Source organism: Balaenoptera ricei, chromosome 6 (assembly GCF_028023285.1).
Source record: "Balaenoptera ricei isolate mBalRic1 chromosome 6, mBalRic1.hap2, whole genome shotgun sequence".
NCBI lineage: Eukaryota > Metazoa > Chordata > Mammalia > Artiodactyla > Balaenopteridae > Balaenoptera > Balaenoptera ricei.
Window position 1 is genome coordinate 57,750,429 of NC_082644.1, and position 27,723 is coordinate 57,778,151.

The 27,723-nt window shown below is 37.0% G+C and overlaps 1 protein-coding gene across 10 annotated transcripts in view; it reads right to left on the minus strand.

The window, feature by feature from the left end:
* CCDC171 (coiled-coil domain containing 171) overlaps positions 1-27,723 on the minus strand; it is a 364,663-nt gene that overhangs the window by 294,595 nt on the left and 42,345 nt on the right. For 9 of the 10 annotated variants that reach the window (XM_059924676.1, XM_059924681.1, XM_059924679.1 and 6 more), the window contains one exon: positions 6,826-6,972. The exons of the other annotated variant lie outside the window; for it this stretch is intronic. In XM_059924676.1, the coding sequence (XP_059780659.1) occupies positions 6,826-6,972 (147 nt within the window). The remainder of the gene's footprint in view (positions 1-6,825; positions 6,973-27,723) is intronic. 10 annotated transcript variants of the gene reach the window in all.

Sequence of the window (27,723 nt, forward strand, 5' to 3'; positions counted from 1 at the left end):
TAGCTAATGGGTGTGGGGTTTCTTACTGAGGTGATGAAAACATGCTCCAATCGACGGTAGTGATAGTTGTACAACTCTGTGAATATACTAAAAAACACTGAATTGTACCCTATAAATGGGTGAACTTGTAGCATGCAAATTATATCTCAATAAAGTTTGGGTTTTTTTTAATATCATCAGTATGAAGAGTTTAACCTCCAGGCATCCACCTCCACCCTAATTAGCCCTACAACTACCCCTCCCTAACCACTACACAAACTCACAAACTGGAGGTTTATTATCTGGAAAATGTCAATCTGAAGCCAAGGTTGGACATAGAGATACATGGGGTGGGCAGAGCAGGGGTAAGGGGGTTGGTGCACAAGACTGAAGCCAGGGGAAATTCTGTATACTGAATAGTATGAAACACAGATTTTTCCTCCATTTCCTTCTTCCGTTTAATAACCACCAAAGAGGAAACTAGCAGGTCACTCTTTGTAGAAACAAAGAGAAAAGTCCTATGGATTGTAACGTTTCACCACTTCCCAATGAAATACTTGGCACATCTCATCACTCTACAGTAAGGTTTCCCTAAGGCCAATACTTACATTCAACTGCCTACTCAACATATCCACATGGATGTCTAATGGGCATGTCAAATTTAACATCTCTAAAACCAAACTCCTCATCTCTCCCGAATTTACTCCACTTGCATTCCTGGCCAGGTTGAGTAAATGACAGTGCCATTCCCCCAAAGGCTCAAGCCAAAATCTTTGGCATTATCTTTTACTTCCTTTCTTTTTCTCTCACAAGCCATGTCCAATAAATCTGCAAATCCTACTGGTTCTATCTTCCAAAACACATACAAATCTGACTACCTCCTCTACCACTACTTTGGTCTAAAGCACCATAATCTCTCATCTAATTACTTTAATAGTTTCCTAAATGGCCTTTTACAATCTGTCTTCCAAAGAGTATACAGAATGATGCTTTTAAAACAAATTAGAGGGGACATGTCACTCCTCTGCTCAAAACCTTTCAATGGCTTTCCATCTCAGAAAGAAAGCCAAAGTTCTTACAGTGAACTCCAAAAGACCTTCAAGACTCTATAACATCTGCCTACCATTCTCTACACCCTACTAGTCTCTCTCTTGCTCAATCCATTTCAATCACAATGGCCTACTTGCTATTCCTCAAACTTTCCAAGCACACTCGCATCTCATGGCCTTTACACTTTCTATTCCTTCTACCTAGAATCTCTTCCTCCAGATAGCCACATGGCTCAATCCCTTTATTCCTTCAGGTCCCTGTTCAAATGCCACCTTATCTAGTCAGCCTTCCTTGACCACTAACACAAGAAGGTAACCATTCCACCCCACCATTTATTACTCCCCTCGTCTCCTTTATTCCTCTCCATAGGGCTTATCATATTCTATTTCATTTCATGTGTGATTCTCCCTGACAAGAGTGTCAATTTCAAGAGGGAAGAGGCTTTGTTTTGTTCACTGCTATGCCTCAAACACCCAAAAGTGTGCCTGACACTCTCGAGGTTTTCTGAATAAACAAATGAATACAGTAGTCATAATATAGGGTCAGGATGCTGTAAAAATGGTACAGAGAACAAAAGCCCTCAGAAACTAAAAAGAAAACTTAAAATATTCAATTAGAAGATTAGAAAAGTCAAGTAAATCTCCCACAAAGCAACAACAACAAAAATACAAAGAGAAAGACAACAAAAGGTAAGAAAAGCAAAACATCAACCAGTTGGTCTACCAACTGAACAATTAAAAACCCAAGAAAGAGAGAATAAAAAAACCCTGAAGAGGAAATTATGAAGAAATAACACAAGAGAATTACACAAAATAAAGATCATGAGTCTCCTAACTAAAATGGCCACCAAATGCCCTGCACATTGAACACAAAAAAATCTATACTATGAATCATTGTTTATCTTTGATGTTCTGAAATTTTATAGTTAGTGGGAACTCTATAGCAGAAATAGCTTGGTGTCTTCACAAATACAAGGGAAAAAGAAAGCTATAGATGGAGAACCTATAGATTGAGAGACTTAAGAGACATATCAACCAATTATAATGTGTAGACCTACTAGGGATTCTGATTCAAACAAACTGTAATCATACATACATTTTTATGCCATATATGTAGCAATATGAAATTTAAATAATATCTGGATATTTGATTATATTAAGTAATTACTGTTAATTTAAGTTTGATATTGATAATGTGGTTCTAAATAAAAGGTCCCTTATTTTTTAGAAACCACAATGAAATATTTATGGTTAAAATGATATGATGCCTGGGACTTGTTTCAATATAATATGGGAAGAAGGAAAGTGAGTAGGGGTATGAATGATTCAAGATAACCCATAAATGAGTAATTTTTGAAGCTGGTGATGGGTACCATTAGGTTTATTATACTATGCTGTCTACCTTTTTTAATATTTTAAAAAAGTTAAAAAAAAGAAAAGGGAACCCTCATGCACAATTGGTGAGAATGTAAACTGGTACAACCACTATGGAAAATAGTATGGAGATTCCTCAAAAAGTTAAAAATAGAAAAATAAAAAAATAGAACTACCATATGATCCAGCAATCCCGCTTTTTGGTATTTATCCAAAGAAAACAAAAGCACTAGTTAGAAAAGATATATGCACCCCTATGTTCACTGCAGCATTATTAACAACAGCAAAGCTATGGTAGCAAACTAGGTGCCCACCAACAGATGAATGGATAAAGATGTGAGATATATATATATAGATAGATAGATATAGATAGATAGATATCTATATATATATATAAAAAATGCAATATTACTCATCGATAAAAAGAATGAAATCTTGATATCTGCAACAACACGGATGGACCTAGACGGTATTAACCTACGTGAAATAAGTCAGACAGAGAAAGACAAATACTATATGATTTCACTTACATGTGGAATCTAAAAATGCAAAACAAATGAACAAACATGACAAAACAAAAAGTTATAGCTACAGAGAACAAACAGGTGATTGCCAAAGGGTAGGGCATGGGAGGGGAAGAAAGATACAGGTGAAGGAGATTAAGAGGTACAAACTCTCAGCTGCAAAATAAATGAGTCACAGATATGAAATGTATAGTATAGGGAATATAGCCAGTAACTAGGTAATATTTTTTGTGTGGTGACAAATCATAACCAGACTTATGGTGATCATTTTGAAATGTATAGAAATATCAAATCACTATGCTGTGTAATAGGAACTCACATAGTGTTGTAGGTCAATTATACTTCAAAAACAACCTCATAGAAAAAGAGATCAGATTTATGGTTACCAGAGGCAGGGGGGTGAGGGGAGGGGTAACTGGATGAAGGCAGTGAAAGGTACAAACTTCCAATTATAAGATAAATAAGTACTAGGGATGTAATGTACAACATGTTATATATAATTAATACTGCTGTATGTTATATATGAAAGTTGCTAAGAGAGTTATTCCTAAGAGTTCTCATCATAAGAAAAAAATGTTTTTTTCTGTTTCTTTAATTTTTTATCTATATGAGATGATAGATGTTCACCAAACTTATTTTCATAATCACTGCATGATGTATGTAAATCAATAATTATGCTCTACACCTTAAGCTTATACAGCACTGTATGTCGATTATATCTCACTAACTAGAAGAAAAAAAGTCTTAAAAAAAATAAAGAAACAGGAAAACTTTCAGAGAGGAAGAGTGAGAAAAGGGTCACCACAAGGGAACACAAACAAGAATAACATCAGGCCTCTCAACAGCGACAGAAGAGACTGGGAACGAGGGAGGCAAGGCCTTTAAATTCTGAAAGAAAGAATTCCATCCTAAAAATCTATATTCAGCCAAATTCTATCTACTATTGATAAAAAAAATCATGTTCAGGTATGCAAGATCAAATAAAACTTAGCTCCCATACACCCTTTTTTTAGAAGCTACTAGTCTATGTACTCCAACGAAGTGAAGAAGGCAAGAGACCTAAGAAACTGAAGATCCAACAGAGGATAATGAAAAAGTCCCCGGGTGACAGCTATGCCATGTGCCTAGAAAGCAATGAGGAGATGGAACAGGAGAGAGTCCCAGAAGAACATGATAATTTTCTGAGAACAGACTCTATAAAGCACCCAAACAGAATTCCTTCAAGGTTTTAAAAATTTACACACCCACCATCAAGGTACAAGAATTTTTAACACCACCCTCACCAGTGCTGGGTACTACCATTTTCTTTAATCGTATTATTTTGTGTGTTACTGTCTTTCTTACATTATGATGAGGTGGAGCATTTTTCCTATGTTTTTTATCCATCTGAAATTATTCTTTCATATCTTCTTTGATTTACTTGGTAGATTTTTTCATAAAGACCTTCTCCTTCCTCTTATCAAATAGTAGGGGATTTAGAGAGACAGAAATATATTTACCCTTTGCTGTAAATATTTTTCTCATTTGGTTGTCCTTTTATTCAAAGTGGGGATTTTACCTACATATGACTTTAATCTTTCCTAGTCAAAGCTATAAATCCATTCCTAAATATTTTGTTCCTTGGTTTTTATGATTAGTAGTAAGTCATAATGACTCAGAGAGCAGAAAAAATTAAACTACATTTTCTTCTTATTTTATCATTGTTTTTAATATTTCACTCTTTTTAATCCAACTGGAATTTATTTTAGAATATAAGATAGGAATCTAATTTTATTTTGTCCCAAATAGTTAACCAATCATTTCAACATGATTCACTGAATAATTGTTCCTATCCTTACTGATTTAAAATGATATACTCTACAAGTCTACTACTGACCTTTCAATTCTGACATTGAAAGTCTGGTCTTAGAGGTATTGTACTTTTTGGCCACTCAACAATCTTTCCCCTTCTTTTTGTACCACACCCTAATTTCTATATAAGAATTTCTTTGGGGGGCTTTAATTTTAGCAGAATTAGAGGGATTTACTTGGGGCAAATTACCTCTTTCAATCAAATGTTCTCTTCCAGATTAGAATCCTGAATAAAGTTACAAAAAGAATAAAAACGATTGGTACCAATTCACCTCAGCTTCTTCCATCATTTCTGCTACCAAGAACTCTGGAGATGCTCTGGGACTCATATGATTTATAAGCTGATCCCCCAACATTCGTTGTGATTCTGTGGATATGATTCCCATATTCTTCCACTGAATTCCCTATTTATGTCAACCAAAGTCAGTTTCTGTTGCATACAACCAAAAAAACACAATTGATATATTACTGAAGTTTTATCATCTGTACTAACTTCTGGTATAATAAGTCCCCACTCATTACTCTTACCAAAATGTTTTATAGATCCTCATGTGGATGAACTTTAGAATCTGTCTTCCCAAGATAATTCCACTCAATTTTTGATTGGAACTGCTTTAACCCATAATATAATCTAGGGAGGATTCATAACTTTACACTTTTAAGGGTTCCCAAAATGTCTCACCATTTTCTTTTAAGACTCTCAGTTAAATTTCATAATTTTTAATGTATTTGTTGTTAACTGTATTCCTGTTTTTGTCACTATGGTGACAAAAACTTTTTTAGTATCTTATTCTCTGACTATTACTGGTATATTAGAGTGTAAACATAATTGCTATATATTATTTTCTTCTTGACCTCCTTATTGAATGTTCTTACTAGTGTCAATAATTTCAAAGATGATTTTCTTGACCATTTAGGGTTATTAGCATATCATCTGAAAATAATCAGAATCATACCCCCTTCTTTCCAAAAATTATAATTTTTTATCACTGTTCTTGCTTTTATATATTTCTTTGGCTAAAATTCTCAGCACAGTGTTAACTGACAGAAGTGAGTTTAATGAGAGTACCTCCAGCATTTTATCATTAAATACTCTTTATAAATGTTTATTTACCTTATAAGAATTATAAATTATGTTTAAGACAAACTTCTTTATCTATTGAAATACTTAATTTCCCACAAAGCAAAAGAAAATTATTTTTAAAAATTAACAAATAAATTAGCTATCTCTCAAGATTAAAGTGGTTATCAGTATCATTTACTCACAAAAATCATATTTTTTCATTTGTAAATTAATGCTCCTTTCCCATCTAAAGTCTAACCTGGGGACCTCCCTCGTGGCACAGTGGTTAAGAATCTGCCTGCCAATGTAGGGGACACAGGTTCAAGCCCTGGTCCAGGAAGATCCCACTTGCTGCAGAGCAACTAAGCCCATGCACCACAACGACTGAGCCTGCACTCTAGAGCTCGCGAGCCACAACTACTGAGCCCGCGTGTCACAACTACTGAAGCTCACGTGCCCAGAGCCTGTACTCCACAAGAGAAGCCACAACAATGAGAAGCCCATGCAACGCAACAAAGAGTAGCCCCCACTCGCCACAACTAGAGAAAGCCCGCGTGCAGCAAAGAAGACCCAACATAGCCAAAAATAAGTAATATAAATAAAAATAAATTTATAAAAAAATAAAAAATAAAAATAAATAAAGTCTAACCTGAAAAGCACTCCACAAAACTATGCAGCTAGTACACAGCATTCAAACTACAAAATTAGAATTTAATATCTTTTCTTGTGTTGCTTCCTCAAACTTGTAATATAAACAATTACCTTCAAACTTTCCAAATATTCCAGGACAATTAATTATTAAAAATGAATAGTTTTTTTTAATTAGGAGCAAAATATAATTTACTCAAATACAAAAGTTTTCAAGGAAGCCAATATTCAATATATATAAATGTCAAAAAATTATATTTTATTACAGAGTAAAACTTTGTCCTTAAATTACTAACTAGCCATCATATATGTGCTATAAAAGAATGAGAAAATATACCTCAAACTCTTTTCTAAGACGTTCCTCTCGTTGACTGCTAAATTCGAATTCACTTGTCTGTCGACGTAAAAGGTCAGAGCACTCCATGTGTTCGGCTTCTAATTTTTCTACTTTCTCGTGCATATTTTGTAAAGCATTATCTTGCTCCTAGAAAATAGTTCATTTTTGCATCAATAAAGTTTATAAGCCAACAAAGACTAAAATTTATTCTATAAAATACAGTGAGCAACTAAACCTGTACTTCAACCATAATAATAGGTTAATTTATATAAGCTAGAGAGGCCAAGATATTCTCTAGTGATGTTTCAGAATATACATGTGTTTAAAAAGTGCTACTGGAGTTTTACAACTTAAAAAATCTGAATAAGGGAAGGACCTTCAAGATGGCGGAGGAGTAAGACATGAAGACCACCTTCCTCCCCACAAATACATCAAAAATACATCTAGGGGTTTCCCTGGTGGCGCAGTGGTTGAGAATCTGCCTGCTAATGCAGGGGACACGGGTTCGAGCCCTGGTCTGGGAAGATCCCACATGCCGCGGAGCAACTAGGCCCGTGAGCCACGATTGCTGAGCCTGCGCGTCTGGAGCCTGTGCTTCGCAACAAGAGAGGTCGCGATAGTGAGAGGCCCGCGCACCGCAATGAAGAGTGGCCCCCGCTTGCCACAACTAGAGAAAGCCCTCGCACAGAAACGAAGACCCAACACAGCCAAAAATAAATAAACAAATAAAATTTAAAAAAAAAAAAAAAAAAAAAAAATACATCTAGGGCTTCCTTGGTGGCACAGTGGTTGGGAATCCGCCTGCCAATGCAGGGGACACGGGTTTGAGCTCGGATCCAGGAAGATCCCACATGCCGCGAAGCAACTAAGCCCGTGCACCACAACTACTGAGACTCCACTTTAGAGCTCACGTGCCACAACTACTTAGCCTGCATGCCACAACTACTGAAACCCATGCGGATAGAGCCCATGCTCTGCAACAAGAGAAGCCACCACAATAAGAAGCCCGCGCAAAGCAACGAGGAGTGGCCCCCGCTTACCGCAACTAGAGAAAGCCCACACGTAGCAATGAAGACCCAATGCAGCCAGAAATAAATAAATTAAATAAATAAATTTTTTTAAAAAATCTACATGTGGAACAACTCCTACAGAACACCTACTGAATGCTGGCAGAAGACCTCAGACTTCCCAAAAGGCAAGAAAATCCCCACGTACCTGGGTAGGGCAAAAGAAAAAAGAAAATACAGAGACAAAAGAATAGGGACAGGACCTGCACTGCTGGGAGGGAGCTGTGAAGGAGGAAAAGTTTCCACACACTAGGAAGCCCCTTCACTGGCGGAGACGGCGGGGTGTGGGGGGAACTTCGGAGCCACGGAGGAGAGTGCAGCAACAGGGGTGCAGAGGGCAAAGCAGAGAGATTCCCTCACAGAGGATCAGTGCCAACCAGCACTCACCAGCCTGAGAGGCTTATCGGCTCACCCGCCGGGGCAGGTGGGGGCTGGGAGCTGAGGCTTGGGCTTTGGAGATCAGATCCCAGGGAGAGGACTGGGGTTGGCTGCATGAAGACAGCCTGAGGGGGCTAGTGCACCACAGCTAGCCAGGAGGGAGTCTGGGAAAAAGTCTGGACCTGCCGAAGAGGCAAGAGCCCCTTGTTTCAGGGTGCGCAAGGAGAGGGGATTCCTCCCCATCTGCCCACAGGAGGCAGAGCACCACCTAAACAAGCTCCAGAGACAGGTGTGAGCCATGGCTATCAGCTCGGACCCCAGAGACGGGCATGAAACGCTAACGCAGCCATGAAGAATGCTGTGTGCAAGCACAGGTCACTATCCACACACACACAATCCACCCATGGAGCCTATGCAGACCGCCACTGCCACGGTCCCATGATCCAGGGACAACTTCCCCAGGAGAACACACAGCACACCTCAGGCTGTTGCAATGTCACGCTGGCTTCTGCCACCACAGGCTCGCCCCACATTCCAATTCTGACTACTGTCCCCTCCCTCCCCCCGGACTGAGTGAGCCAGAGCCCCCTAATCAGCCGCTGCTTAAACCCTCTCCTGTCTGGGTGGGAAAAAGATGACTGACAGCGACCTACATGCAGAGGTGGGGCCAAAACCAAAGCAGAACCCCAGGAGCTTGTGCGGACAAAGAAGAGAAAGGGAACTTTCTCCATGCAGCCTCAGGAGCAGCAGATTAAATCTCCAGAATCAACTTGATGTACCCTGCATCTGTGGAATACCTGAATAGACGAATCATCCCAAAATTGAGGCAGCAGACTTTGGGAGCAACTGTAGACTTGGGGTTTGCTGTCTGCGACTGATTTGTTTCTGATTTTCATGTTTATCTTAGTTTAGTTTTTAGTACTTGTTATCATTGGTGGATTTGTTTATTGGTTGGGTTGCTCTCTTCTTTTTTTATTATTATTTTTTTTATGTTAATAAATTTTTTTCTTTCTTTTTTTCTCCCTTTTCTTCTGAGCCGTGTAGCTGACAGGGTCATGGTGCTCCAGCCTGGTGTCAGGCCTAACCTCCAAGGTGGGAGAGCTGAGTTCAGGACATTGGACCACCACAGACCTCCCAGCCCCACGTAATATAAATTGGTGACAGCTCTCCCAGAGATCTCAGTCTCAAGGCTAAGACACAGCTCCACCCAACGGCAAGCAAGCTCCAGCGCTGAACGCCCCATGCCAAACAACTAACAAGACAGGAAGACAACCCCACCCATTAGCAGAGAGGCGGCCTAAAATCATAATAAGGTCACAGACACCCCAAAACACACCACCAGATGCGGCCCTGCCCACCAGAAAGAAAAGAAGCAGCCACACCCACCAGAACACAGGCACCAGCCCTCTCCCCCAGGAAGCCTACACAAGCAACTCAACCAACCTCACCCACTGGGGACAGACACCAAAAACAAGGGAACTACAAACCTTCAGCCTGCAAAAAGGAGACCCCAAACACAGCAAGTAAACAAAATGAGAAAACAGAGAAATATGCAGCAGATGAAGGAGCAAGGTAAAAAAACAACAGACCAAACAAATGAAGAGGAAATAGGCAGTCTACCTGAAAAAGAATTCAGAGTAATGATAGTACAGATGATACAAAATCTTGGAAATAGATTGGAGAAAATAGAAGAAACGTTTAACAAGGATCTAGAAGAACTAAAGAGCAAACAAACAAAGATGAATAACCCAATAAATGAAATTAAAAATTCTCTAGAAGGAAGCAGTAGCAGGATAACTGAGGCAGAAGAACGGATAAGTGACCTGGAAGATAAAATAGTGGAAATAACTGCTGCAGAGCAGAATAAAGAAAAAAATGAAAAGAATTGAGGACAGTTTCAGAGAGCTCTGGGACAACATTAAATGTACCAACATTCAAATTATAGGGGTCCCAGAGGAAGAAGAGAAAAAGAAAGGGGCTGAGAAAATACTTGAAGAGATGATACTTGAAAACTTCCCTTACATGGGAAAGGAAATAGTCAATCAAGTCCAGGAAGCGCAGAGAGTCCCATACAAGATAAATCAAAGGAGAAACACAACAAGACACATATTAATCAAACTATCAAAAATTAAATACATAGAAAAAATATTAAAAGCAGCAAGGGAAAAGCAATGAATAACACACAAGGGTATCCCCAAAAGGTTAACAGCTGATCTTTCAGCAGAAACTCTGCAAGTCAGAAGGGAGGGGCAGGACATATTTAAAGTGATAAAGGAGAAAAACCTACAACCAAGATTACTCTACCCAGCAAGGATCTCATTCAGATTTGATGGAGAAAGTAAAACCTTTACAGACAAGCAAAAGCTAAGAGAATTCAGCACCACCAAACCAGCTTCACAACAAACGCAAAAGGAACTTCTCTAGGCAGGAAACACAAGAGAAGGAAAAGATCTACAAAAACAAACCCAAAACAATTAAGAAAATGGTAATAGGAACATACATATCAATAATTACCTTAAATGTAAATGGATTAACTGCTCCAACCAAAAGACATAGACTGGCTGAAGGGATACAAAAACAAGACTTGTATATATGCTCTCTACAAGAGACCCACTTCAGACCTAGGGACACATACAGACTGAAAGTGAGGGGATGGAAAAAGATATTCCATGCAAATGGAAATCAAAAGAAAGCTGGAGTAGCAATTCTCGTATAAGACAAAATAGACTTTAAAATAAAGACTATTACAAGAGACAAAGAAGGACACTATATAATGATCAAGGAATCAATCTGAGAAAAAGATATAACAATTGTAAACATTTATGCACCCAACACAGGAGCACCTCAATACATAAGGCAAATGCTAACAGCCATAAAAGGGGAAATCGACAGTAACACAATAATAGTAGGGGACTTTAACACCCCACTTTCACCAATGGACAGATCATCCAAAATGAAAATAAATAAGGAAACACAAGCTTTAAATGACACATTACACAAGATGGACTTAACTGATACTTATAGAACATTCCATCCAAAACAACAGACTACACTTTCTTCTAAAGTGCTCATGGAACATTCTCCAGGATAGACCATAACCTGGGTGACAAATCAAGCCTTGGTAAATTTGAGAAAACTGAAATCGTATCAAGTATCTTTTCTGACCACAACGCTATGAGACTAGATATCAATTACGGGGAAAAAAACTGTAAAAAATACAAACACATGGAGGCTAAACAATATGCTCCTAAAAAACCAAGAGATCACTGAATAAAGCAAAGAGAAAATCAAAAACTATCTAGACACAAATGACAATGAAAACATGATGACCGAAAGCCTACGGGATGCAGCAAAAGCAGTTTTAAGAGGGAAGTTTATAGCAATACAATCCTACCTCAAGAAACAGGAAAAACCTCACATAAACAACCTAACCTTACACCTAAAGATATTAGAGAAAGAAGAAAAAAAAAAACCCAAAGTTAGCAGAAGGAAAGAAATCATAAAGATCAGAAATAAATGAAAAAGAAATGAAGGAAACAATAGCAAAGATCAATAAAACTAAAAACTGGTTCGTTGAGAAGATAAAGAAAACTGATAAGCCATTAGCCAGACTTATCAAGAAAAAAAGGGAGAACACTCAAATGAACAGAATTAGAAATGAAGAAGGAGAAGTAACAACTGACACTGCAGAAATACAAAGGATCATGAGAGATTACTACAAGCAACTCTATGCCAATAAAATGGACAACCTGGAAGAAATGCACAAATTCTTAGAAAGGCACAACCTTCCGAGATTGAACCAGGAAGAAATAGAAAATATAAACAGACCAATCACAAGCACTGAAATTGAAACTGTGATTAAAAATCTTCCAACAAACAAAAGCCCAGGACCAGATGGCTTCACAGGCGAATTCTGTCAAACATTTAGAGAAGAGCTAACACCCATCCTTCTCAGACTCTTCTGAAATATAGCAGAGGGAGGAGCACTCCTAAATTCATTCTACGAAGCCACCATCACCCTGATACCAAAACCAGACAAAGATGTCATGAAAAAAGAAAACTACAGGCCAGTATCACTGATGAACATAGACACAAAAATCCTGAGCAAAATACCAGCAAACAGAATCCAACAGCACATTAAAAGGATCATACACCATGATCAAGTGGGGTTTATCCCCGGAATGCAAGGATTCTTCAATATATGCAAATCATTCAATGTGATACACCATATTAACAAACTGAAGGAGAAAAAACATATGATCATCTCAATAGATGCAGAAAAAGCTTTTGACAAAATTCAACACCTATTTATGATAAAAAAAACTCTCCAGAAAGTAGGCATAGAGGAAACCTATCTCAACATAAAAAAGTCCATATATGACAAACCCACAGCCAACGTCGTTCTCAATGGTGAAAAACTGAAACCATTTCCTCTAAGATCAGGAACAAGACAAGGTGGCCCACTCTCACCACTATTATTCAACATAGTTTTGGAAGTTTTAGCCACAGCAATCAGAGAAGAAAAAGAAATAAAAGGAAGCCAAATCGGTAAAGAAGAAGTAAAACCGTCACTGTTTGCAGATGGCATGATACTATACATACAGAATCCTAAGGATGCTACCAGAAAACTACTAGAGTTAACCAATAAATTTGGTAGAGTAGCAGGATACAGAATTAATGCACAGAAATCTCTTGCATTCCTATACACTAATGATGAAAAATCTGAAAGAGAAATTAAGGAAACACTCCCATTTACCACTGCAATAAAAAGAATAAAAGACCTAGGAATAAACCTACCTAAGGAGACAAAACACCTATAAGCAGAAAACTATAAGACACTGATGAAAGAAATTAAACATGATACAAACAGATGGAGAGATATACCATGTTCTTGGATTGGAAGAATCAACATTGTGAAAATGACTATACTACCCAAAGCAATCTACAGATTCAGTGCAATCCGTACCAAACTACCAATGGCATTTTTCACAGAACTAGAACAAAAAATTTCACAATTTGTATGGAAACACAAAAGACCCCGAATAGCCAAAGCAGTCCTGAGAAGGAAAAACGGAACTGGAGGAATCAGGCTCCCTGACTTCAGGCTATACTACAAAGCTACAGTAATCAAGAGAGTATGGTACTGGCACAGAAACAGAAATATAGACCAATGGAACAGGATAGAATGCCCAGAGATAAACCCATGCACATATAGTCACCTTAACTTTGATAAAGGAGGCAAAAGTATATGATGGAGAAAAGACAGCCTCTTCAATAAGCGGTGCTGGGAAAACTGTAGAGCTACATGTGAAAGAATGAAATTAGAACACTCCCTAACACCATACACAAAAATAAACTCAAAATGGATTAAAGACCTAAATGTAAGGCCAGACACTATAAAACTCTTGTAGGAAAACATAGGCAGAACACTCCATGACATAAATCACAGCAAGATCCTTTTTGACCCACCTCCTAGAGAAATGGAAAAAAATACAAAAAGAAACAAATGGGACCTAATGAAACTTAAAAACTTTTGCAAAGCAAAGGAAACCATTAAAAAGACGAAAAACCCTCAGAATGGGAGAAAATATTTGCAAACGAAGCAACTGACAAAGGATTAATCTCCAAAATATACAAGCAGCTCATGCAGGTCAATATCATAAAAAAAACCAAACAACCCAATCAAAAAATGGGCAGAAGACCTAAATAGACATTTCTCCAAACAAGATATACAGGTTGCCAACAAACACATGAAAGGATGCTCAACATCATTAATCATTAGAGAAATGCAAATTAAAACTACAATGAGGTATCACCTCACACCGGTCAGAAGAGCCAGCATCAAAAAATCTACAAACAATAAATGCTGGAGAGGGTGTGGAGAAAAAGGAACCCTCTTGCACTGCTGGTGGGAATGTAAATTGATACAGCCACTAAGGAGAACAGTATGGAGGTTCCTTAAAAAACTAAAAATAGAACTACCATATGACCCAGCAATCCCACTACTGGGCATATACCCTGAGAAGACCATAATTCAAAAAGAGTCATGCACCTCAGTGTTCACTGTAGCTCTATTTACAGTAGCCAGGACATGGAAGTAACCTAAGTGTCCATCGACAGATGAATGGATAAAGAAGATGTGGCACATATATACAATGGAATATTACTCAGCCATAAAAAGAAATGAAATTGAGTTATTTGTAGTGAGGTGGATGGACCTAGAGTCCGTCAAACAGAGTGAAGTATGTCAGAAAGAGAAAAACAAATACTGTATGCTGACACATATATATGGAATCTAAAAAAAAAAAAAAAATGGTTCTGATAAACCTAGGGGCAGGACAGAAATAATGATGCAGAAGTACAGAATGGACTTGAGGACACGGGGAGGGGGATGGGTAAGCTGGGACGAAGTGAGAGAGTGGCATGGACATATATACACTACCAAATGTAAAATAGCTAGTGGGAAGCAGCTGCATAGCACAGGGAGATCAGCTAGGTGCTTTATGACCCCCTAGAAGGGTGGGATAGGGAGGGTGGGAGGGAGACGCTAGAGGGAGGGGATATGGGGATATATGTATACATATAGCTGATTCACTTTGTTATACAGCAGAAACTAACACAACATTGTAAAGCAATTATACTCCAATAAAGGTGTTAAAAAAAATCTGATTAATACATATTACAATTGAAAATGTAGATAGCTTACTATAATTTTACTCTAGTTCAATTGACCTCTGAGGGTATTTACATAATGTTATAGTTCAACTGACATATATTAGGTTTTCCCTTCTCATTAAAATTTGATTAAAATGTTTAGTAATACAAATGTGTATTGCTCCTTTGTGTGATAAGGAATGATTAGCTTGAATGCCTAATAATGACCCTTGAGAGATTTTTATGTGAGCTCATGGTACTTTAACTATGCTTAGAGCTTTTTAAGTTGCAGCCACTAGATGGCTGTATTTCATTTTCTCTTCACTGTTCAAGTTTTTAAATCTTTGCTGTACTACTGAAAGAAAAATAACATCAGGTAGTTCTACTTAAATCTCTCAATCTTCTTTTCCAACTAAACTCAGAAATCAGAGTTGAATTTTATGGAAGTTCAAATATAAAGTTAACACACATATCAAAGATATTTTCCACAGTAATCTAGATTCATCTTTCCTACTGAAGGTCTTTGACAAAGCCATTTCTCCCACCTTCCCCTCACCAGCATAATCTTATTCAGGAACATACAAACATATATTTATACATGCATCCAAGTACTCCTAGCCACTCAAAAGGCGTCATCAGAACCTGAGTGAGAATGTTGCAAGCACCAAATCTAATTCTCTATAAAAGATTCTAGTCTGGAAAGTAACCGGCAGTATAGTCCACAGTCAAAGGATGAAGAACAAAATTTACTTTAATTCCTTCTCTCCACATCCCCTCATTTATAATTACTACTCTATAGCCAAGTACACATGAACTCTTAAGAATTATTTTCTGCAGGTAGTGGAAACTCCTTAATAGAAGTCCATCAACTTACATGTTTTCAATCTTTAAACTATCATAGATAAGAACAAAGCTAGGTAGCATAGCACGAGTGTGCCAACATTGCCTACAACCAACAGACAGCACTCACCATTTTTATCATAACACTCAGAAGCAAATGGTATGATGAACAGCCTTATGTAATCTGATTACATCATAAGAGTACCTTCATATATGAAAGCACGTTTAAGACCATTAAGCACGACACAAGTATAAGATACCACTATTATTCTATATAATAGGACCTCCTCCTTCAAGCAATCAATAGTATTAATTCAAATCCACTGTTAAAATACATGCCTTCTTGATTTACAAATACATAATCTCCATCTTTCAACCATTCACTTAGAATACTGTGTACACATTAAAATGCATAAATAGCAATTTACAAGGCCAATCACAAAGTAACACAAATAATTTGAAATAAAAACAAAGTCTATAACCAAAAATACTTATCTCCTAGTTGATGGCAATTATTTCAAACAATATTTATTAAATCAAGTAAAAGAAATTATTCAGGAAGTCTCACAAGATTTATTTATAAGAAAAGATGACTTGTGATTCCCATTCTATTGATAAATAGTATAGAAAGAAAACAATCATTCCAAATACTACACTAATGTATGCCCATCGTTCCAGGTGAGTTTGAATTTAATCCTATAAAAAAAACTGGAAAATGAATGGCCGATCAGTTAGGGCTTTTACTTTATGATACTTGACTTATATTAAATATTACTTAACAAACAGCTTTCAAATAAAAGCCTTTCAAGATGTAGATGAAAATCTGACCTAAAAATCACAGTTTTAATGCAGAGGTCAAGTAGTCACTAATATTATGTGATAATTACTATACATTATTAGATATGGATATAAACACACCTTCATAGTTTTTACTAAAAAAACTGTTTTCCTCAGTGTAGTGTAGTTTTTAGGAATTCTATTCACATACCCAAGAAACTTATATTACATAATAAAGTTAACAGATTATATTAATTAAAATTACCTTGATTGGTTTTCTAATGTTAGACTTACTTGGCATTTCTTGTATAAAGGCTTTTTATATTATATCTTTTTTCCATTTTGCTACACTCAGTTGGCTAAAAATTTGTATAATATTTTTGCACCTATAATCATGAGTGAGATTGGCTATTATTATCTTTCCTTGTATCCTTGTCAGTTAAGTATCAAGATTATTAGTTTGGTATGTTATCAAGTTTTCTTTTCATTCTCTGGCAGAGTTTATGTAAGACTGAAATTATTTGCTCCTTGAATGTTTCTTTCTATTCATTGGTGAAGCAGTATGAGCCTGGAATTTTGACAATGACTCAATCAAGTTTTCTACTTCCTACATCTTCTTAAGTTATTGGGGGAAGGTAGAAGGATTTTATCTGTCTCTTTCAAATATCCATCAGATAACCCTACAGCGAAGATCATGGATGAAAGAGCTAACCCAACACTCAAAAACTTCTAATAAGTTTTTCAGCCCCTCACTCTTAAACATAAGAAAACATGGTACTTGAAAAAATTCCCCAACATGAAAGATGGAATCTAAATCAATGGGGAGGGCAAAAACATTCCCTGAGAGGAGTATATACAAAGAGAAGAAAACTTCAGAATATCTTCAGAGAACATAAGTAAGTTCCAGAAAGGCAGAGTAAGGACCACCAATAATTCTTTCCTCCATTAAAGTAAAAAGAACACTGGCAAAAAATGTCAAAATCAAATTTTTCATAACTGAAAATTAACCAAAGGCTTGCAATAATCTAAGAAGCATTTATTCAAGAAAATCAGCTGAATCTCAGTAAGAATAGCAAGCTTTGTAGCATTTAAACTCGCCCTAATTCCACACATCCTTCCCCCCAACTCCTGGTGGCCTTGAAAATCAACAACCTCAATACAACAGCCAAGACATGGAAATAACCCTAATGTCCATCAATGGATAAATAGATAAATAAAATATGGTATAAAAGTATACAGATGCGGGCTTCCCTGGTGGCGCAGTGGTTGAGAGTCAGCCTGCCAATGCAGGGGACACAGGTTCGAGCCCTGGTCTGGGAGGATCCCACATGCCGCGGAGCAGCTAGGCCCGTGAGCCACAATTACTGAGCCTGCGCGTCTGGAGCCTGTGGTACACAACGGGAGAGGCCACGATAGTGACAGGCCCGCGCACCACGATCAAGAGTGGCCCCCACTTGCCGCAACTGGAGAAAGCCCTCGCACAGAAACAAAGACCCAACACAGCCAAAAAAATTTTTTAAATAAATAAATAAATAAATAAGCAAATATGGTTAAGAAAAAAATATATTTTTAAAAAAAAGACATTAATTAAAAAAAAAAAGTATACAGATGCATATGTGTATATATTATATACACAGTTAACCCCTGAACAACATGGGTATGTGTTTGAACTGCATGGGTCCATTTATACGTAGATTTTTTTTCAATAAATACATTGGATAATTTTTTGGAGATTTGTGACAAGTTGAAAAAACTCGCAGACAAACTGCATAGCCTAGAAATATCAAAAATATAAGAAAAAGGTATGTCAAGAATGCATAAAACATGTAGATTCTAATCTATTTTATCATTTACTACCATAAAAAATATATGTCTATTATAAAACGTTAAAATTTATCAAAACTTATGCACACAAACACAGACTACATGGCCTCATTCACAGCCGAAAGAAATGTAAACAAACATAAAGATGCAGTATTAAATCATAACTGCATAAAATTACCTGTAGTCCATAGTGTACTACTGTAATAATTTTGTAGCCACCTCCTATGGCATTGCTCAAGTGTTGCAAGTATCTGCTTAAAATGCACATGCTCCTCATCTCCACATGAGCAGTTCATCTCTCCAGTAAACTTCATATCACAGCAAAAAGTGATCTCTCTCTCTCAGTTCTCACGTTTTCATTGTGTTTAGTGCAATACCGTTAACCTTGAATAACAACATGGGACCCCTATGAAGTACCACCAGTGATGCTGGAAGTGGCCCCAAGAAGCAAAGAAAAATCATGACATTACAAGAAAAAGCTGAATTACTTGATAGGCACCATAGATTCAGGTCTGCGGCTGTGACTGCCTGCCATTTCAAGATAAATGAATCCAGTGTTAAGGACCATTATAAAAAAAAGAAAAGGAAATTAGTGAGGCCATGGCTGCAGCTACAATAGCAGGTGAGAAAACTTTGCACTTTTGCAATATACCTTTTTTATTTTATATTGAAAAGGCAGCTTTTATGTGGGTGCAGCATTGCTCTGAGAAAGGCGTACCTATAGACTCTAATACTACGATTCGAGAAAAAGCGAAGTCACTATATGACAACTTAAAGCAAAAGGATGGTGAAGGATCTAAAGCTGGAGAATTTAATGCCAGCAAAGAATGGTTTGATAATTTTAAAGAGGTTTGGCTTTAAAGATGCCAAGATAACAGAAGAGGCAACTTCTGACAACCAAGAGGCAGCAGACAAGTTCCCAGATGCCTTGAAGAAAATCACTGAGGGCTAAAATATGGCACAAATGAAGCTATCTACAAAACAGAAACAGACTCACCAACATAGAGAACAGACTTGTAGTTACCAAGGGGAAGCGGGGGAGGGAGAGGAATGGACTGCAGTTTGGGGTTAGTAGATGCAAACTATTACATTTAGAATGGATAAACAACAAGGTCCTACTGTAGAGCACAGGGAACTATATCCAATCTCCTGGGATAAACCATAATGGAAAAGAATATTTTTTAAATGTATATTGTGTATAATTGAGTCACTGCTGTACAGCAGAAAATAGCACAACATTGTAAATCAACTATAATTCAATTTAAAAAAAGAAAATCATTGAGAAACGATATCTGCCTGAACAGGTTTTTAGTGCAGACAAAAATGCCCTATTCTGGAAAAAAATGCCCAAAGGACATTTATTCACAAGGAAGAGAAGCAAGCACCAGGGTTTAAGGTAGGAAGGGATAGGCTAACTCTATTGTTTTGTGCAAATGCAGTTGGATTTATGATCAGTACTGCCCTTATCTACAAAGCTGCTAACCCCTGAGCTGCCAGTCCTTTGGTTGTACAACAAGAAGGCCTAAACAACAAGGATACGTTTTCTGCATTGGTTCCATCGATGTTTTGTCCCTGTAGTCAGGAAATACCTTGCCAGTTAGGGACTGCCTTTTAAAGTTCTTTTGTTATTGGACATGCCTCTGGCCACCCAGAACCCCATAAGTTTAACACCAAAGACACTAAAACAGTCCACTTGCCCCAAATACATCTCTAATTCAGCCTCTAGATCAGGGGGTCATAAGAACCTTTAACACTCATTATACACGGTACTCTATAGAAAGGATGGTCAATGCTATGGAAGAGAACCTTGACTGAGAGAACATCATAAAAGTCTGGAAGGATTACAGCATTGAAAAAATGCCATTGTTGTTACAGAAAAAGCTGTGAAAGCCATCAATCCGGAAACAATAAATCCCTGCTGGAGAAAACTGTGGCCAGATGTTGTCCATGACTTCACAGAATTTACGACAGAGCCAATCAAGGAAATCGTGAAAGAGATCATAGATATGGCAAAAAAAAAAAAAAAATGGGGGGTGAAGGGTTTCAAGATATGAATCTTGGAGAAGTTCAAGAGCTGAGACAGCACACCAGAGGAATTAACAGAAGATTTCCTGATGGAGGTGAGTGTTTCTAAACCAGTGTCAGATGATAAGGAAGAAGACATAGAAGAAGCAGTGTCAGAAAACAAATTGACATTAGACAATCTGGTAGAAGGGTGCTGATTTCAAGACTGCTTTTGACTTCTTTTACAACATGTACCCTTCCTTCTATGACATGGGCACTGAAACTAAAGCAAACAATGAAAGAAGGATTGGTATCATATAGAAACATTTTTAGAGAAATGAAAAAGCAAAAATGGCAGACAGAAATGACAATGTATTTCCATAAAGTTACACCAAGTGTGCCTGCCTCTCCTGCCTCCCCTTCCATCTCCTCCATCTCTTCCACCACTGCCACCCCTGAGACTGCAAGACCAACCCCTCCTCCTCCTCCTCCTCCTCCTCAGCCTACTCAACATGAAGATGACAAGGATGAAGACCTTTATATGACCCACTTCCACTTAATGAATAGTAAATAATCATCATGCCATACAGTTAATAAACTTATCTGTTGTGTATGTGTGTGTTTTCGTGTGAAAACTGAATAACTGTACAGCAAGAACTATATGAGATGTTTTTGTCAGCATCATCACCTAAGTATTCATCGCGTTGAACATCATGTGCAAGATCTGTATTGAAGTATATAGTCTATCCTGACACAGGCATAAGGTGAGTGATATTTAATATAAAATTAATAATGTGCTAGTTTTCTTACTGTTTTATAACTTTGCCTTCAAAGATTCACATTGCCATATATTACATCTCTCTCTACTAACTGGAGAAACTGAGTATTAGCCCATGATCACAGGTAAGTGGTTTTTTTAATTTAACAATGTTTCCAACACTGTATTATGGAAAGACTGTAATACTGTATGCTGTAAAAATTTTATTTTATAAAAATTTTATAAATTGAATATTAAGATATGATGTACAGCATGATGGCTATAGTTAACATTACCATATTGTATATTTGAAAGTTGCTAAGAGAGTAGATCTTAAAAGTTCTCATCTCAAGAAAAAACAATTTGTAACTGTGTAAGGTAATGGAAGTTAACTAAACTTGTAATCATTTTGCAGTATATACATATATCAAATCATTCATGTGGTACACCTTAAACTTATAGAGTATATATGTCAAGTATGTCTCAATAAAACTGGAAAGAAAAAAAAAAAAGAACTGTGGCTATGAAACCCAGCACCCTAGCTGCTTTTAATACTAAAAAACATTCAGTAAAACCAGAGCTCAAATATGAGATGAAAAGTGAGGCTCTAAGGTCTCAGAAGGTCATATGTAGAAAGAGCAGAAAGAGGGCACCACCAGTTAAACAGATTGGATCAAAGCTACCCAATCATCTCTGCTTGCTCCTGAAATCCCACTTAAATGAAGATAGAATAAAAATGAGTGGCAGAAAAGATGACAGCCAACAAGAGATGTCAAAAGCAAATTTGCAAGATGGAAAGTAAATGGACAAGTGATAAATGACAGGTTTCAGCTTTCTGAACTTTGTTAAATACTCAAAAAGGGAAGAGCCTAATAGCAAGCTGAATTCATATCCATAAAAGATCAGAAATTGGAAGCAGCAATCATCCCTGAAGCCAAGCCATGGGGTAGCAATGAATACAGAACACTGTTGGAAGCCTCTGTAAGCAGCAGTTAGTTATGTACTCAGATCTCCTCTGCCAACTCCCTCCCTGACAAAGTCCCCTCTCCATCCTGGAAAAAGTGAAAGAGTTTATTTACTAACAAGAGAGGTTGCCCCAAAAAGGTGCTGAGGTCATGAAAACCAGACACAACTGAAGGTCAGGGTAAGACACCTTATTAAAAATTAGGAGATTGGGAAATAGTGGGCAGTGAGACTTCACGGCTCCCTTTCTCTCTTCAGCTCCCAGAACATTGACTCCTACACTTAAGGTGCTATAAGCACAAGGAGGAGACTAGAAGACTCCTTTGTGGGGAAACCACCAGTCCGAGGGAAAAGAGCTGCAGATGCTGGCATTTTTAAGGTTCCCCAATTAAATGGAAGGGCTCCACATACACAGAGCTTTCTCCCAGCTTTTTAGTGCTTCATTCTTAAACATGAACATACAGCCAAGGATCAGCAGACATTTGAGGAAAGCTTCTCATGTGAAACTCAGACAAATGGGGTCAAACACTCAGAAAAAACAAAGACAATCTACGGGAGAAGAATGAGGGGAACCACCTTCAAAGCAAGTATGACTTCCATCCTCAGAGAGCTAAAATAAGGTATTACAAACATGAAATAAGAAGACTCTACTATAAAAATGTATAGCCAAAAAACAAGAAACAGCTCTTGGAAATTAAAAACCCAAAAGCAGAATTCAACAGAAAAGTTGCTATATAAAATGAAGAAATCTCTTCAAAAATAGAACAAAAATATAAAAGGATGGAAAACAGAAGAAATTAAGGATGTCAATGTATGCCGAACTGACCTATAAATCCAATTCAATTCCAATAAAAATTACAGCAAGGTTTCTTGGTGGAATGTAACAAGCCAATTCTCAAATTTACATGGAAGATTAAAAGGATAAGAATAACTCTCCTCCTCACCCCCCCCCCCAAAAAAATATTAAGAATATGGAGAAGGGAACTTGCCCTATCTGATTTACTCTAAAGCCATGGTAAATAAAACAATTCAGTATTGGTTCAGAAATAGACCAACATGTAAGTGAAACAGAACAGAGCACCAGGAACCAAACCTTAGATATAAAGGAACTTGATATATGACAGAGATGACATTTTAAATCAAAAAGTGGTAACAGAATAGACAAGTGAATAACTAGTACAGGGACATTTGGTTATCCATTTGGAAAAAATAAAATTAGACCCTCCCTCATGCTCTATACAGAAAAATATTTTTTTCTTTATGACTTTAGATTATACAAGACATAAAAAGCACTATCAATAAAGGAAAAAACTGATACATTCAACTACATTAAAATTTAAAAGTGCACATCAAACACAATGTGGATTGTCTCCATTTCTCCACAAAGAGGAAAAAGATGTTTGCCATGGAGATTTAAGTAACCAAGCAACCAAATATATTAAAAACTCTTATAAATCAGTAAGAATATACAAACAATCCAAAAGGAAAAGGGGAAAAAAATATAAAATTGCAGTTCACAAAAGAAGAAACATGAATGGCCAATAAACATAACACGCTCCACGTCAGGGAAATAGAAATTTAAGCAAGAGCGAGAGACAATTTCACACACATCCTATTGCAAAAGAAATTAAATCTGGGGACTTCCCCGGTGGTCCAGTGGTAAAGAGTCTGCCTTCCAGTGCAGGGGACCCAGGTTCCATCCCTGGTCGTGGAACTAAGATCCCACCTATGCCGCGGGGCAACTAAGCCCGAGCGCCACTACTGAGCCCACGCTCCTCAACTAGAGGGCCTGCATGCGGCAAACTACAGAGCCCACGCTCTCTGGGGCCTGCGCGCAACTAGAGAGAGAAAAAAACTCGCATGCCACAACTAGAGAGAAGCCCGCGTGCCCCAACAGAAGATCCTGCATGCCGCAACTAAGACCCAATGCAGACAAAAATAAATTTAAATAGAAATTAAATCTGAAAAATACCAAGAGTTCAAGAGACTGCAAGGGAAGAGAAACTCTTCTCTCAAATTGATACAACCCCTTGGGAGAATAATTTAGCATATATTTTACCTCTTAATAATTGCATACACACTACATACATCCCACATAAGCAAAAATATTTGATGTTCAGGGAAGCATTGTCTGCAATAATTGAAACTTGGAAAGAACTTAAATCTCAATCAATCCAGTAATGGATAAACTAATTATGACATATACATAGGATAAAATACTATAGATCAGTTAAATTGAATGAACCAGAGGTAGTTTATTAACTTGGCTAAGTCTCAAAAACACAAGTGAGAAAGACAAGTTGGACAAAGACTCATACTGTGTGATACTGTATGTATATTTTAAAAATACACAAAATACTAAAAAAAATGATACATCGTCAATGTTTACAGACAGAAAATTAAACACCAACTTCAGAATGATGGTTATCTTTTGGTGGTGAGGTGGTAGTGGGATGGTGAAGTGATTCAGTCTTCAGTGATATAAAATTTGTTATGAATTCTTAAGCAAATATGACAAACACATGATCTAGATGGTAAGTGTTGGCTACATTAATGGTATTGGTTGGTTATATTGAGTATTAATTATATATTATATATTAATCCCTATTATTTTTTGTATGTTCAAATATTTATAATAGGTGTATGGTTTAATCAATGCATTCCATGTCTGGAGTACATTATAACATAAAAGGAAATTCCAAAAGAACTATAAAATACCTCATGCAGTTATACATCAAGATTAACTTGCCTGCTCCAAAATAAATTTTTTAAATTTTTGTCACAGAATTTATTTTCTCATCAAACCAAAGCTACCTGGATCCTTACAGTGAAGTGTGTGTGTGTGTGTGTGTGTGTGTGTGTGTGTGTAACAAATAAAATCACATTAAGGATAGAGGAAATTGAGTGAGTTTTTCTTTTTTCCACTAGAGGGAGGTGTGGAACTTACAATATTTTAAAATGGAGCTTGTTTTTGAACTGACATTTAACATCAAAGTAAACCACACTGTGCTCTTAGAAAATAAACTTGCTTTCTTTCCACACCTTCCAGAAACATAGCCCCAGAAGTATAATTCTTTATACTTACTCATATAAACACTATTTCTTGAACTCCAAAATATGGTTTCAAGTCTGAAGGATTAAAGTAGTTAGAAACATATCAGAGCTAAAGTACTCTCCCTTCCTAACTTATGAAATATATCAATATAGATATAGTTACAACCTTAGTCTAGTACATGGTTATCTCTCTAAATCCCCAAAGCCAGCATAGTTCTACAATCAAAAATAGGGCTTACTACTGTAGAGTATAAACTAGTACTAACTTTATGTAATACCTATCACAAATTATAAATCCATAAACTTGAAGACCAAGCAATTATACTTCTAGGCATTTACACAGCTAAATCACATGTACAACAGCGCAAAGATATGGACAAGAATGTTAGTGAATCATTTTAAATTAAAGCAAAAAATTTTGAAGGAAATAAAATGTCTATCAATAAGGGATTTGTTAAATGTATTAGGAACTTCCACATGACAGAAAAGCTCGCAAACACTACAAGAATAGTGTAAGAATATCAAAAGATGGACGCCAAATATTACTGAGGCATATTTATGTAAATATAATAATATATGTTTATACACCCTTAGATGAGGAGTAGGACTGGAGCAGGCAGGTTTGCGGGGGAGGGGGGGATTCCTTCACTTTGTGCTTTTAAATTTCCCTAAATTCGGGGCATTTTTACAATAAGAACAATATTATGTAATTTTATAAACTGAATATTAAGATATTTCCTGTTTGGAAACAACAGGCAGTACCAGTGCCAGACTCATTTTCTATGCCATTTTGCTTACAAAGGGCACCAGCAGACAGTTTCCCAGGAAGCTACAAGGAAAAGCTCCTTGCTACCCCAGATCATTTAAGCAAAACTCTGAAATACTTCCTTTTCATGCAACTTACTCCAAGCTGTCCCTAGATCACAACTGTGCTTACCAGGTCAATCTCTGACATGTTGTACCCCAATCTCTAGCTGCTGTCTTATCATACAGCCAATGATTGATGCCCACACCTAGTCTGATACCTTCCTTTACCCCCTCGCCCCCCCACTCTTCCTCCTCCTTCTTCAGTCTGCGGTATTATTTTCAGTCTACATTTCCCACGCTCTTTTGCCATCACAAACTCTCCCACCCCTTGATCACTAGATATATAAACCAAATTTAGTCAGTGAATGAGGAAAGAGTCACTTTGTTCCCTGGCTTAGTTACAGAATTTTGGAAATAAAATAAATATGAAAAACATACATTCATCTTCTAAATGCTTTCAATCCTACTGATGAGTTATACATTGAAATGAACTATAAAAATGACAAAGGAACGAGCATGATGGTTTACCACTTCATGTCCCACACTGCCTACAATAGAAAAGCTCATGGCTAATAAGCATCCTCAAAGTTCACATTGCTATTGCAGAAAACAGAGAAATAAATAAAAACAAAACAAATGTTCATTTTAAATAAAAATTTTAAATAAATAGAGATAAAAAATAACATTTTTTTCCAAGATCAATATAAACACATCATTCTAAAAATACCATGGCTTTGCTTTGGTTTGAAATTTCAAATAATGCTAAAGACATGGAATTTTTATGTTTATCAAAAGAGGACAGGCATTTAAAAAATGAAAAACACTTTCTTAAAATGAGGTAACTCCATTAATATTCTAGAGAAGTACACCTCTATTCAGCGCTTCAATTACTGGGAAAGAAAGGAGACATGGCATAAAATTAAGATTTGCTTTTTATAGTGAGCCTGAATTCTAAAGCCCAGATGAGAGAAATATTATACCAGCTTTGTCTGTTAAAGATGGGGTTCCACGTAGGTTTATTTAAAACTTATTTTAAAAACTGAATTCCCTTAGAGAGCTACACAAAAGAACACTATGAGATACTAACACCTAATTATAGGATGGAAACCTGAACCCATCAACAGCCAATAGAGAGAGGAGAGAATTTCCATCTATCCCTCAAGTTGTTTAAAAAAAGACTTTTTTAAAATATAAAAGGTTTCTAAGCTTGCTTTATAAAAGGAAAAGCAGTTTTCTTTTGTTAAAATAAAAAGGACAAGAAATTGAGAGACAGTGTTCTGAACATTTTGGTTACAGAGTACAATAAAATCTATCTCACAGAAGGTGGTAGTAACTAAGGAGTATATTCCCCTATTCTTCCCACACATAATAATTAAAGATTGATACAGAATTTCAAATTCTCTTAATACTTTATAATATAAAGTCTGATGTAACCACATACAATTCATGTGAGATTTACAGGACTGACCAGGAAACTGTATCAAAATCACATCATTCACACATTTAAATACAGGTCTCTGCATCATATTCTATAAGTTTCGGGCTTCTGACTGGTAGCACTGGAAATTTCTGAGTATTTTAAAAAAAGGGGGGGGTTGGGACTTCCCTGGTGGCACAGCAGTTAAGAATCCACCTGCCAGTAAAGGGGACACGGGTTCGAGCCCTGGTCCAGGAAAATCCCACATGCCGTGGAGCAACTAAGCCCGTGTGCCACAACTACTGAGCCTGCACTCTAGGGCCCACATGCCGCAACTACTGAGCCCACGTGCTGCA